The sequence below is a fragment of the Portunus trituberculatus genome, chromosome 47 (assembly GCF_017591435.1).
Source record: "Portunus trituberculatus isolate SZX2019 chromosome 47, ASM1759143v1, whole genome shotgun sequence".
Taxonomy (NCBI): domain Eukaryota; kingdom Metazoa; phylum Arthropoda; class Malacostraca; order Decapoda; family Portunidae; genus Portunus; species Portunus trituberculatus.
The window spans coordinates 16,046,087-16,059,753 of record NC_059301.1 but is presented as its reverse complement, the minus strand read 5'-3'; the positions used below and the strand labels follow the sequence as shown (position 1 = coordinate 16,059,753).

General features: G+C 34.5%; 2 protein-coding genes across 2 annotated transcripts in view; one reads left to right on the top strand and one right to left on the bottom strand.

Moving 5' to 3' along the window:
- The window catches only part of LOC123498249 (telomerase RNA component interacting RNase-like), an 8,738-nt gene extending 656 nt beyond the window's left edge, over positions 1–8,082 (top strand). Inside the window, exons 2-3 of the mRNA XM_045245438.1 lie at positions 5,636–5,713; positions 6,553–8,082. Coding sequence (XP_045101373.1) covers positions 5,636–5,713; positions 6,553–6,669 — 195 coding nt within the window. The 3' untranslated portion in view covers positions 6,670–8,082. The remainder of the gene's footprint in view (positions 1–5,635; positions 5,714–6,552) is intronic.
- A 439-nt stretch (positions 8,083–8,521) lies between these two features.
- Positions 8,522–13,331, bottom strand: LOC123498248 (kinetochore protein spc24-like). Its single transcript, XM_045245437.1, has 6 exons — positions 13,309–13,331; positions 12,884–13,076; positions 12,150–12,265; positions 11,108–11,235; positions 9,302–9,378; positions 8,522–8,955 (listed from the first exon to the last, which is right to left on the bottom strand). Exons 2-6 carry the CDS (start codon positions 13,065–13,067, stop codon positions 8,810–8,812), a joined length of 651 nt encoding a protein of 216 aa, XP_045101372.1. The 5' UTR covers positions 13,068–13,076; positions 13,309–13,331; the 3' UTR covers positions 8,522–8,809.
- Positions 13,332–13,667: the final 336 nt, after the last annotated feature.

The following is a 13,667-nucleotide window of genomic DNA, read 5'->3' as shown; positions in this document are numbered from 1 at the left end:
ATGCTATATCCTGCGATGTGGGGATAAGAATAATAAATGGGAATAACTATTAGCAGATTAATTCAAAACAGCCCCAAAAACTATCCGACTAAATTAATTTTGTCTAGAATATAGAGACTGGTGAAAGAGTGAAATTTTACCATAGTTTTGGACAATATCCCAACTTTCAACCCTCCTGTATTTCTTTACACATGATTCAGAGATATAGTGAACTATTAGGAAACTTAAGTGGGGTGGGGCAATCTTACCAATACCATCTCCTTATGTATTCTTTTGTCATCTCTTTCCAGCCCTTAACAAACTTGGGAACCGGGTGAGAAAGCTGGGGAACACAAAAATGAATGAAATTTGGTCTTCAAAAAATCAACAAGAAAAATCATTTGAGTGGGAGAGGAAGAATTTCTTACAATAATGATTAATTATAGGGTTAATGTTTACTCTTAGTCCTTATCAGTAATTCATGACACAACTACATGTGTCAGTATACTCACTGTACTTTTCATTTGTAAAAAATTTTCGTGCAGATGGTTATTATTGATTTGTGTTTGCGGTTTTGAAAATCAACACATCGCGCCAGAAACAGAGTTAGATTAGGTTAGATTTAAGGTTAGGCAGGGTTAGATTAAGTTTATTGTGGTTTAGGTGGTGGAAACAAATTTTTTATTTTGTTATTTTTTCGTTTGTCACATATTCTAAATAGACGTCTAGAACTTGTAAATGGTAGTGATCAGTTGTGTGGTATTGTCCAAAACTAGATTAAGTAAAAGTCAAATTTTATAATGTTGGAGGAAACCAATGCTTTGGGGTTAGTAAAACAAATCTTTACCATCTTTATCTTTTCAGGCAAAATGTATTCCCTAAGATGGCGCAGTGGCAGAATGTGCTTAATTTTTTACTTTGCTTCTCTGTGCTATACACTAAGTGGTGAAAGGTTGACATTTAATTATATATATATATATATATATATATATATATATATATATATATATATATATATATATATATATATATATATATATATATATATATATATATATATATATATATATATATATATATATACACACACACACACACACACACACACACACACACACACACACACACACACACACACACACACACACACATATACAGTGGTGCCTCACAGAACTAGACCTCACAGTAACAGATTTCACTCAATAACGGATTGGTCAGACACTAACCAATTTTTGGGGAACTATCACGGCAGTTTCTCTCTCTCTCTCTCTCTCTCTCTCTCTCTCTCTCTCTCTCTCTCTCTCTCTCTCTCTCTCTCTCTCTCTCTCCACAAATCCATAGTTCCTCAGTGCACCGACTTTTTTTTTTATGTAAGAGGGAAAACTACCAAGGGCAAAGAAATGAATATTAGAAAAAAAAAGGCCCACTTGAACTGTAGTCTCCACAAACGAATCAAAAGAATCAGTCAAAATTCAGGGAGATATGTGTTGACACCTCTCTCTTAAAAGAGGTTAAGTCATAGGAAGATGGAAATACAGAAACAGGCAGGGAGTTCCAGAGTTTACCAGTGAAAGGTATGACTGATTGAGAATATTGGTTAACTCTTGTATTAGAGGGTTGGACAGAATAGGGATGAGAGGAAGAAGAAGAAAGCCTTGTGGAGTGAGGCCGCAGGAGAAGGGGAGGCATGGAGTTAGCAAGATCAATAGAGCAGTTAGCATGAAAATAACGATAAAAAATAGAAAGGGAGGCAATATTTCAGCAGTGAGAAAGAGGCTGAAGACAGTCAGTCAGAGGAGGGGAGTTAATGTGACGAAAAGCTTTTGATTCCTTCCTATCTAATAAAGCTGTATGAGTGGAGCCCCCCCAAACTTACGAAGAGTATTCCATACAAGAACGGGTAAGGCCCTTGTACAGAGTTAGCAGTTGAAGGGGCAAGAAAAACTGGCAGAGACGCCGCAGAACGCCTAACTTCATAGAAGCTGTTTTAGCAAGAGATAAGATGTGAAGTTTCCAGTTAAGATTATGAGTAAAGGACAGACCAAGAATATTTAGTGTGGAAGAAGGAGACAGTTGAGTGTCTGTTATTGGCACCACGTGGTATATACCATATATATATATATATATATATATATATATATATATATATATATATATATATATATATATATATATATATATATATATATATTAGATATTTTAATTTGCTCCAATCACTGGTAGTTCTCCATGTACAGGCAAACCCCGTTTAACGAAGGGGTTGCATTCCTAAAAACACTTCGTTAAGGGAACCGATTATAACAAGTTTAACCCCTGATTTGAACTTCCATTGAGAGTAAGCAAAGCAAGAATGCATCATAGTACAGTAAAAGGTTTAATGAAAGTAAAAATTATGAAGTTAAACATTTAGGTAGTTTAATTTAAGCCATTATAATGTAAACTAATGTATGTATGTACGTAACTTTATAATGTTGATGATCTTAACTTTATGAAGGGAGGGAGAGTGAAACGGGATAGACACTAACCAGCAACCTGTGGAATGTAAACAAAGTGCGCATCATGGTACTGCATACAAAACTTTTGTACCACATTTCCACAAGGCTTTCCATTTTATCCATTGTAGAGTCACGAGTTCAGGTGGTTCTTTTAGCTTTCAAGGAAGATACGGTCTCACCAGCCTTCTTAATAGAGTCTGCTGACTTGAAAATAGTAGACAGTAGATGGAGTCAAGATGGTGGCAAGCAATGTTATTAGTTTTCTGGCCTCTCTCTTGTCTGTGAATAATACCCAGCTTCACTTTGAGAGTAAGACACTTCCTGGTCTTCTTAGGAACGTTAGGCCACATTGCAGGGTGTTTTGGTGGTAAGTTGAACTAGGGAAGATGAGCTGCTGGTGACGCTGTTATGTTTTGACTGGGGAGTGAGTGGTGCGTGATCTTGATCTTGATCTTGATGCTACAGGTGACGCAGAATTTCTTCTGAGTCAGGCCTTTGTATCGGCAGTGCCTGTGTTGTCCACGAGAGGCTTGATCTTGATCTTTATTCTACAGGTGTCTCAGGATTTCTCCTGAGGCAGGCCTTAGTACCAGCAGCTCCTGGTGTATTCAAAAGCCTGTCAGCTTGCATGATACAGTGGGGCTTTCAAATTTTGAGAAAAATTACCTGGATAAAACTTCGTTAAAGCGAGTTTGGTGTTCGTTAAACGAGCAGATGGTAGTAAAATGAAACCTTCGATATAGCGAAATTTCGTTGTGTGAACCTTCGTTAAACGGGGGTTGCCTGTATTTAAAACATAATTTGTTGGTTGTCTACAAGCATTACAGTGAACGACAGTCATGATGAGTATTGTTCATATATCACAGAACTTGCAATATATCTTCTACTTAGGACCAGTTATGAATATAAATGTGTGGCCTGTAATTAGTTACATATGATACTTAAGTCTAGAAATACTATACATTTAATTTTATTATAGTCAGACCAAATGATGTTTCTCTAGTCTCATATAAACGTCCAGATTTTTATATATATATATATATATATATATATATATATATATATATATATATATATATATATATATATATATATATTAAATAAGAGAAACAAAACGAATTTTTTTTAAACATGAAAAAAATCATGAAACTTACCAGAAGATTACTGTGGTTTTGGCAATTGTGCATCTTCCTACAATGCCAGAAATGCCAAGTTTAAATTCTGGCATACAGTTGGAAATGTGGGATGTGTTGGAGGATGTGAATGTTAGAGTGTTATGTTAGGGAGGCAGTGGCATATGATAAGGTTAATGGAAGAAATTATGAAAGGACAATGTGGTGTGTGATATCCTTATCACAGACCATGGTGTAAAAACTGCATTGGGGTAGAAGTTTGTGTAAATGGTAAATGGCTCTTGAATGCAGATAATAATTAATTACAAAATATGTGGATGGCCTAAAAAAAATTTCTAGATGCATTTGACAGTACGAAAACTCTGATTACAAAATAAATGGTTCATTTTCTTGGAAAGGAATAACCTACAAAGAAGAGTTTAAGAAGAATTCTTAGATTTGGTCAAATAGACATATGTAGCTAGAAGGCAGTAAGTGTGGTGTTTGGTAGATGCCAGGGTGCCTCCATACATTGAGTCTTCACCCCTTACATCTAGAATTCATTATCATTCCAAGATATCCCTTTAGTTTAGCTTCCATATGGAGCAGGAGAGAGCCACAGTATGAGTTTTAACAATGGAATGAGTACGTACTGTCAAAGGAAGGTTTACACAATCACACATGTTGCCAATCCCTAACACTATGGAAACAGTAAAGGCAGGCACACAGCAGTTATTTTTAGTACTGTAAGAAAAATGTATGTTGAATTTATATTTATATGGCTTTACTCAACACTCAATCAGTCACACTACGGAGCACTACTCTGTGTATGTTTGAGCATCACATGCTGCTTTGTGGATTTTCACCCATTATTCAACATAACATGATATATATTTTCCTACTGTACAATTAGTGGTAACTCATTTTGACCTGTACATGTTCTAACATGGGAGTCATATTCAAAAGATTTTACACATAGCAAATTTTTCATGCCCATACAGGATGTATGCCAAGTTGGACTTGTTCTAAAGTGGACATATATTGAGGTACCACTGTACGTATATTCTTTAAAATGTTTGCTCCAGAAACAGTAAAGAATTGTTATTTCTTGATGATTCTTGTGATAGGAGTATGATAGAAACAATAGAGATTAGATTTCTTGATGATTTATGTGATAGTAAGATAAACTGTTGCCTCAGGTAATCCATAGTACATTACTAAATAAAAGATAGTAAGAAATTTGATTTCTTTTATTTTTTATTGGATTTTGAAGGTTTTATTACTTCTACATAACCATAATTATTTTCTTCCCTTTCTTCTCTTTTTCCTTTTTTGAAAATGCAGATCCATGTTCATAGTTCATATTCACCTTCAGTTCATTCTTTTCTATTTTGTAGTATTCTGTCCACAAGCTTAATACATGGACAGAGATATCTTTTCTCTGAATACTAAATTTAAGCCTGTCTTTTATCACAACTTTCAGTATCAACATTTTTTTTTATATGACATGTCTTCTTATACACTACAGGTTGCTACATGGATAATACCCAAGCAATATTTGCTGTTGATATATATGATTTATTTTTCTTTTTTATTACACTACGTACTTATAAAATAACACTATTAAAGGAAATAATATTTTATTTTTGCATATCATATTTCTTACACAATCTGAATTCTTAGCTTGTAACAGAAAATGTCAATAATGTATTGCTTTGATTATAATAACAAAATATGCATATGTATTTTACTTTTGTAAATGTTGCTTAGAAAAGGAAAAAAGAGGAGAGCTAAGAATTCACATGGTTACATGAATCAGAGTGGTTTTTGTGGCTTCAGGGGGTGGAGGAGGAAGCTGCTAGTAGAGCACCACTGGCTAGTGTCCAAGGCTGGTGGTGCCACGACAAAACTTTGCTTCTCCCACAGAACAGCGGTGGTGGTTGTATGGCAGTGATGGTGCCGAGAGGGATGAGTCAAGTTCCCCCAGGACTGGTGAGTCAAAAAGCAAGGTGAGCCCAGTCTAATGGAGGTGAGCTTGTCTCTCCGCAGGTGGGCAAACGACGGGGCGGGAGAATCCTGGCCACTGGCATGGTCAAGAAGCAGCGGCGTGAAGCTGTCTCAGAGGAGGTGAGATTTTGCTCTTACCACTTCTTACTTGTTTTTTAGTAAGAAACAAAATCAGTGTAAGAGAAAGTAAATGCATTAGAAATTGTCTTTTACCTAAGATTTCCTGCTATGTATTTTAATTATATGTTAATTTGCAATGTTTCTAAAACAACATTAAATGAAGATGAAAAGTAATATTTTTACATAAGAGATTCAGTGTCACATATTCCACCATTTCAATACATAAATGCTAAAGACAAGATTATTGATGTATCATCCTCATTGTAGTATGCCAAATGCTTTCTGTTACAAAATCATTACTGGTATGTTTTCAGATTAATGCATATTTACAGCTGGTGCCACTGTCTCGTAACAAAAAAGCATGTTCATGTCATATGCAACAACTACACTACATACTGCATCTAAACAATTGTACTTTGTCATATGAGTACCTCCAAACCATCATGATCAATACAACACTACTGTTTTGCAATACCTACTGAAACACAAATTATTAAGTATGCCATCCTTGATTAAGCACCAAATTTAAAGATATTGCAGACAGTGGTAAGCAACTTGACTGAAGATCCTCTTGCACTGACTTCTCTATGGAAATAGTTTTTTCTTGTTGCAACATTCTTCCAAGTATGCTTGTTAGTACTGATGACAAATGTCATTATAGACAATATTGACCATATACTAGAAGATGCAAAGATAGAACAAAGAAATGTTAGACAAGTGCATTTAAAACTTTTTATAATGTCAACAGGAGAGAGAGAGAGTGTCTTTATGGAATTAATGTTGTCATCTGACACATCAAGAATTTAGCATTTGAGTAATTGAATATCTTTTTCTTCCAGCCGAAACCAGTGGAAGGTGGCAAGACTGATGCCTGGTCACAGTACATGAGCGAGGTGCGCAAGTACAAGGAGCAATCTTGTGAAGAAGAGGGGAAAAGACGGCCGTTAGTCAAGTGATTCCCTTTGCAACTCTCATGTGGTTAAAAACTATTGTTTCTTCCCTAGGTTGAGAAGTGTAGTATTGGTGAAGTCACCTAAAACAGGTTATACATGTTGGTACACAACAGAAAAATGGACTTACTAGCATGAACAATTCAGATTCATAACCAGTGAAGTGGTCAGAGCCAAAATATTTTAATTTTCAGGACAAAATAAGAGGTGTGCCATTGATAAACTAGATTAAACCTCATTATGAAAAAAAGGCTTTAATGAGTGAAATCAGGTGCAGAAAGTGATGATTTCTGTTAAAACAGAAGAATTACATGTGAAAAATATCTGCACTTTAAATTGATTTAACATTTTTCATAACTTATCAGTGTGTGTGTGTGTGTGTGTGTGTGTGTGTGTGTGTGTGTGTGTGTGTGTGTGTGTGTGTGTGTGTGTGTGTGTGTGCGCGCACTGATGTGCATATATACGTATATATATATATACATGTGTATGTGTATATATATATATATATATATATATATATATATATATATATATATATATATATATATATATATATATATATATCATACAAACACAATAGTAAGTACCTTTTCATAACTATCAAAATACTTATAGAAGCATGACCTTAAATTTTTACATGTTTAATTTATCTACAACTTTGAAAGTGTGCAGTTTATTTTTATAGTAACTCCAGATTTCAACTTATGCTGAAATGAATACAGAGCCAGTGCTTCTTTTGAGTATAGCAAGAGTGTTGAGGCCAGGGCTAAGTTACTGATGTCAGCTGCAGGATTATCAGTTGGAAAGCAAGTGTACATGGTTTTTGTGACAAATCCTCCCAGGTCAAAGAAGTGCCCTGTAGGTTTAATTATCCACAAAATATATTAAGGTAGAATATCTGTGATTATCCTCTGCAGTTTCTAGATTATTTTTTCTCTATATCCCAGGTAAATGACTCTTTCAATCTTCACCATTAACTACTTCATCAAACTTTATATGAAAAATATTTCAAGGTGTACTTTCCATAACCATTACATAGCATTGTTTGTTTGGCAGGTTTCAGGCATTATCAGGCACTTCAAGGCTTTTATTTAATCTAGCTTGACCTGGCCATGTGGTAGTGTCTTTCTGGTGCCTTCACATGGGCAGCCCATCAGGTGTTTGTGTGTTATTCAAATACACTCCCTCATGTTATGTAATACATTTTGGATCCTTTCAGTTAAATGAACTGATGATGAAACATCTTGACTTCAATTTACCCACATGTTCCGACATGCATAACTAGTCTTGCTTGATGGCAAGTTACTGATAGTGTTGTCATGAGTATTTTGTTGCATCAGGATTTGTCAGAAATGCTCATAATATTATGTATATTGTTATAATTGGATTTTTCAAAATTAAAAAATGTAATATCCAGTAGTGTAGTAGTTTATAATTTCTTTATGATCCTGATATGTGGTTGACAAAAAATCTGAAGAATTCTGCAACAAAGATGTAGCCAGTCTGACTGGAAAGAGATATAAACAAACCTAAAGTGGTGTAGGAACTCTTTCAGTGAATGTAGATTTATATGATGGAAGATTGATGGATCCCCACATCTTTAGACCCAGTTTCTAAGAAAGTTGATCAGAGAATCTAGGCTCCCTGGTCATATTGTATAGTGGGGCATGATAAGTCTTAGGTACTTTAATAAGCCACTGGTTACTTATTTACTCTGTTCATGAGCAGTTTTATCTATGGAAAGCATTCCCAAGTTTATTAGATGGATATGGTTACTTAAACAAAGTCGTGTTGTTTATTCTTCCTGCCAATGATATAGACTGCTCTAAAAAAAATTAAAGGTCAATAACTGCATTTCTCACTCTTCTTACTTATATTTTTGTCCTAGCTGGTTTTCACTATGTAAGAAAAACATATCTCCTAATAAGTTTTACTTATAACCAAGTTGTATAAAATTAGTGATTGAAAAGATACAGATCACAAAAGATGGAAAATTGTATGTGAGAAAGAAGAGTGTTGTCACTCGTACATCAATAAAAAGTGTGAGAGAAAGAAGAAAGTGTTGCCAGTCGTACATCAATAAAAGTAACTTGTTTTTCTTAAAATTGTGCTCTTCCATAAGATGGTTTGACATTACAGACACAAATCAGCTTTTTTTGCTTGACTGGGGCTCATCCAGGCAACAACCCCCACTGATCTGTTCCCAAAGGAAGTTCGTGATGAAGAACTGTGAATGGGATGCCTTGTCAAACTTTATGGGGACGACTCTTTTCTCTGTTGGTTTGATGACAACTGATTAGTTTATGTTAAGGAAAATTACAAAATAATGATATATCAGAAAAGAAAACTGCCATATTTTCTATAAGGTACACCTCATTCCTTTAGACAACTCTTCCATATGGAATGGCTACAAGTTCCCAACACTTTTCATTACATATATTTGCCTCACAATCTCACATTATCTCTTAATTGTATCTTTTATTATGCCTGTCCAATTCTTATATTATCTATATTACTTTTTACTATATTCATCAAGTAGACAAAATTTTAATGAAAAATCATCATAAAGGTAACAACTTAAAAAAAAAAATAAATAAATAAAAAAAGACAGCATTGGTAAAACCTATCAAAAGGATACAGCCTTTGATATGCCTGTCTGGCACAGTGTGATCCCACTTGATATTGAAGACCTTCGAGTACAGTCTGTATTCAGTTCTGAGGGAGAAAAAGTTTGATAGTATATAATATATATATATATATACATACACAGACAACCCCCGCTTAACGAACGGGTTACGTTCCTAAAATAACATTCGTTAAGCTAACCAATTATAACAAGTTTAATCCCTGACTTGAATTTCCATTGAGAGTAAACAAAGTGAGAGTGCATCATAGTACAGTAAAAGATTTAATGAAAGTAAAAATTATGAAGTTAAACATTTAGGCAGTTTAATTTAAGTCATTATAATGTGTACTTATGTATATATGTAAGTAACTTTGTAGTGTTGATGATCTTAAATTTATGAAGGGAGGGAGAGTGGAGCAGGGAAGATGCTAGCTGGCAACCTGTGGAATGTAAACAAAGGGTGCATCATTGTACCGCATACAAAACTGATGTACGCCACATTTCCACAAGGCTTTCTTCCATTTTATCCATTGTAGAGTCACAAGTTCAGGTGGTTCTTTTAGCTTGCAAGGAAGATACGGTCTCACCAGCCTTCTTAATAGAGTCTGCTGACTTGAAAATAGTAGAGACAGTAGATGGAGTCAAGATGGTGGTGAGCAATGCTATTAGTTTTCTTGCCTCATGTCTGTGAATAATATCCAGCTTCATTTCAAGAGTAAGAGACTTTCTGGTCATCTTAGCAACGCTAGGCGACATTGCAGGGCAATTTTGGTGGCATGTAGAGCGAGGGAAGACGAGCTGCTGCTGACACTGTTATTGTTCTGAACTAGGGGAAGTGAGCGGTGCGCGTTTTGTTCACGAGATGCGCTGGTGTATTCAAAAGCCTGTCGGCTTGTGTAATGCGGCGGGGCTTTCAAACTTGGAAAAACTTACCTGGATAAAATTTTGTTAAAGTGAGTTTGGTGTTCGTTATACGAGCAGATGGTTGTGGGAACATTCGTCAAGCGGGGGTTGCCTGTATATATATATATATATATATATATATATATATATATATATATATATATATATATATATATATATACACAATAGAGTATTATTATTATTATTATTATTATTATCATCATCATCATCATCATCATCATCATCATCATCATCATCATTGCTCAGATATTCAGACAAGATGAGAGGAAATACAGGTGTTAGGAGTTGAGTCTGACAACTGTGTTCCCTTTCACCTTTACCATTATCATCATTAACCCATTTCCAGCAGCAGAGCAAATGAGTGTACTACCAAATAAAAAATTTTCAATATTAATATTAGATATTATTATATAGGACAATTTCTCTTAATCAATGACAGTAACAATTTTCTGTAGACTATTATACACAGCTGAAATATGAATCTTTACTATTTAATTTATTCCCACTTATTTGTTTACTTTTTTTTTATGTTATGGCTTACAGGGCTTGTAGTCATACTTGAAGAGTATATGAGAAGCGCTGTTAAGCTTCCGCCCATTAGTGACGCAGGCAATTTTATCTATAGTGATACCTATAATTGGGTCCATATCACCACCCAAGTGCATCTTTGGTGTAACCACCTAGAACCTGGGTATCATGGTGACATAAAGGTAACTTTGAACAACTTGACAAATGGCATAGCTTGAAAGCAGTATGTGGTGGGATTCGAACCTACATGTGGATGTCTGCGAGATCCCACTCTCACCACCTTATCTACTACGCCACCACCTCCCTCCTACTTTATGATGCTTTGTAGAAAGTCTTAGTAAGCTGTGAATGCCATTGGTCCCTCACCTTATTCTTGATATGGAGGCAGAGGTTTCCTGATGGGAAAAGTTGGCTCGGTTTTGTATATCCTTCAACACTTCCTTCTTGTGGGTAATGGTATTGGTCACCTCTGCAATCTCTTTGTCAATATCATCCTGTAACAATTGAAAGATTCAAGACATAATTATAATTGTCTTTATTACCTAATAATAATTATCAATGAAAGCTTACCAGGTGCAGTGGCAAGCATGCCTGGCTATGGACCTGTATGCCCTAATTTGGCAAAGGAAGTTAGTCCACCACTCATTCAGCTGTTCATTCTTTCTTGGGGTTCTTTGGTTAATAAATTGATACCTGGGGATACCTCAGATGTCACAGTAACCCCGCATCCTGGAGTAAGAGATATCTTTCACAGTAGGCACAAAGACTACCTAATGAAACTGAGATGAGCATCACAAACATGTACAGCTATTCAGTATCCCAATAAGTAGGAGGCAGTAGACACCTGCTAAAATTATAATTATTCCCAAAGAGATTTCAAACATTGGACTGTTTCTATGCTGGACCAAGAGATGCTGATAACTTTCCAATTATCACAGCTGGGTATGAAAAAATAACAATAACTGATAAATTGATCAACAATCTTACCAGTGATAATCAATAACTGAATAAATATATTGCCTGATAATTGATAACTGGTAAATCAATATATCCAAAATTTCATTGCTATTCATGATGATATTGATATTGTAATGGGAAGATTTGATAAATCCAAGTCTTTATTTTTATCTTTATCTTAGAAAAAAATTCTTTATCTTGCTTCTTCATTAATGAGAGGTAGCTACTGACTGTTTTCAGTAAAAGAGCTACATTTCATCTAGAAAGCTTAAAACTTCAATATGCTCATATTTCAGAAACAAAAATTATTGATAGATGGTCTTTTTTCTAATATTTGTTTTCATTTAGACTAAGTTGGCAAAAAGAGAGAGAGAGAGAGAGAGAGAGAGAGAGAGAGAGAGAGAGAGAGAGAGAGAGAGAGAGAGAGAGAGAGAGAGAGAAAACACATTACCTTTTGTTTCTCAGCTTTGGCAGTGTTGGTTTTCAAATTCTTTTTCTGTGGCTCCAAAGACTGTGAGTTCAGCTCCTTTGAATGGCTCTCCTCTGTCTCTGCTATACTAAGTAGTTCTTTTATAAAAAAAAAAAAAAATGAATGAAAATAAAAAAATAAATAAAAAATGTAAAACCTCTAATAGAAATATTAGTCTGTAGCACTGTTCAATATTGTATAATTGATGTCAAAAACATATTGGATTCACAAGAAAGAGAAATACGTTTTTTTCATGCCTTAGTTGGCGGAATAAGATTTAGCTACAGTAAGTGTTCCCAGTTGGATACTAGAAACAGATATAATTATGTATATATATATATATATATATATATATATATATATATATATATATATATATATATATATATATATATATATATATATATATATATATATATATATATATATATATATATATATATATATATATATATATATATATATATATATATATATATATATATATATATATATATAACCTATATCTTACTCACCCCTATTAGGCTTCAATAGATGTACAGAGGAAACATCTCATTTCAAAAGCTGAATATTAAATAAATTGTGGACAAAGATATAAAACAATAATACTATTGCTAAGTAAACAAACCAATTATATAAAAACAAATACATAAAAAGGATACAGCAAAATGCTTTTTGATTCTAAAATATTTATAATCTAATGGTGTCTGACTGACCTCTTATATTCTCCTTTAGGTCATCTTCCTTCCTCTTTATAGCAACTGTGCTTGACTGCACACAGGTCATTAATTCCTGAAATGCAGTTTTCCCTTTCTCTGCCTTCTTCAACTTCTCCACTTCATTAAAGGTAACTTTCTTAATTTCACTTTGAAGCTCTTCTGAAGTTTTCTCCCCAGTCATCTTGAAAACCTGCAATAAAAATTGATATTTATTAGGAACATCAAGACAATTTTTCTAGAAAAAAAGTTGATTTAAATAAGGTAAAGTTAGGTTATTCTCTTTAACATGGTGTCCGGATCAGCACAATTTTAGGTTAGTTTAGATGAGTGTCTTTAATGGGATATCAAGCAATCCATGGGAGGAGAATGGATTCACATTCTGGTTAAGTTACGCTAAGTAGTTAGGTAGAGCTTGAAATTACCCTATTTTCAATGTGGCATCTCCTTTTCAGGCTAGCTTCACACGAGTAGTTAATGTGGTTTACAAAATGCAGTTCAATGTGACCCTTCGCACATGCCTTTTTTCTCCCCAGCAGCAGTCTTCCATCTCAAACGAAGGCAAACTGTGTACTGCTGTAGGCAAACCACATGGGGAAAAAAAGAAAAGAAAAAAAAAACACGTATGAAGACATGCTGGGCACCCCACACCCGCAAGTAAATACCATTTATGTGAACCAAGTCTTAGAATTTTTCATGAACGTCAAAACTTGGCATAATTTTACTTCCTCCAAGTTCATTTGTATGAGGCAGGGGAGGAGCCATCTAGTTACCAAATTCATAA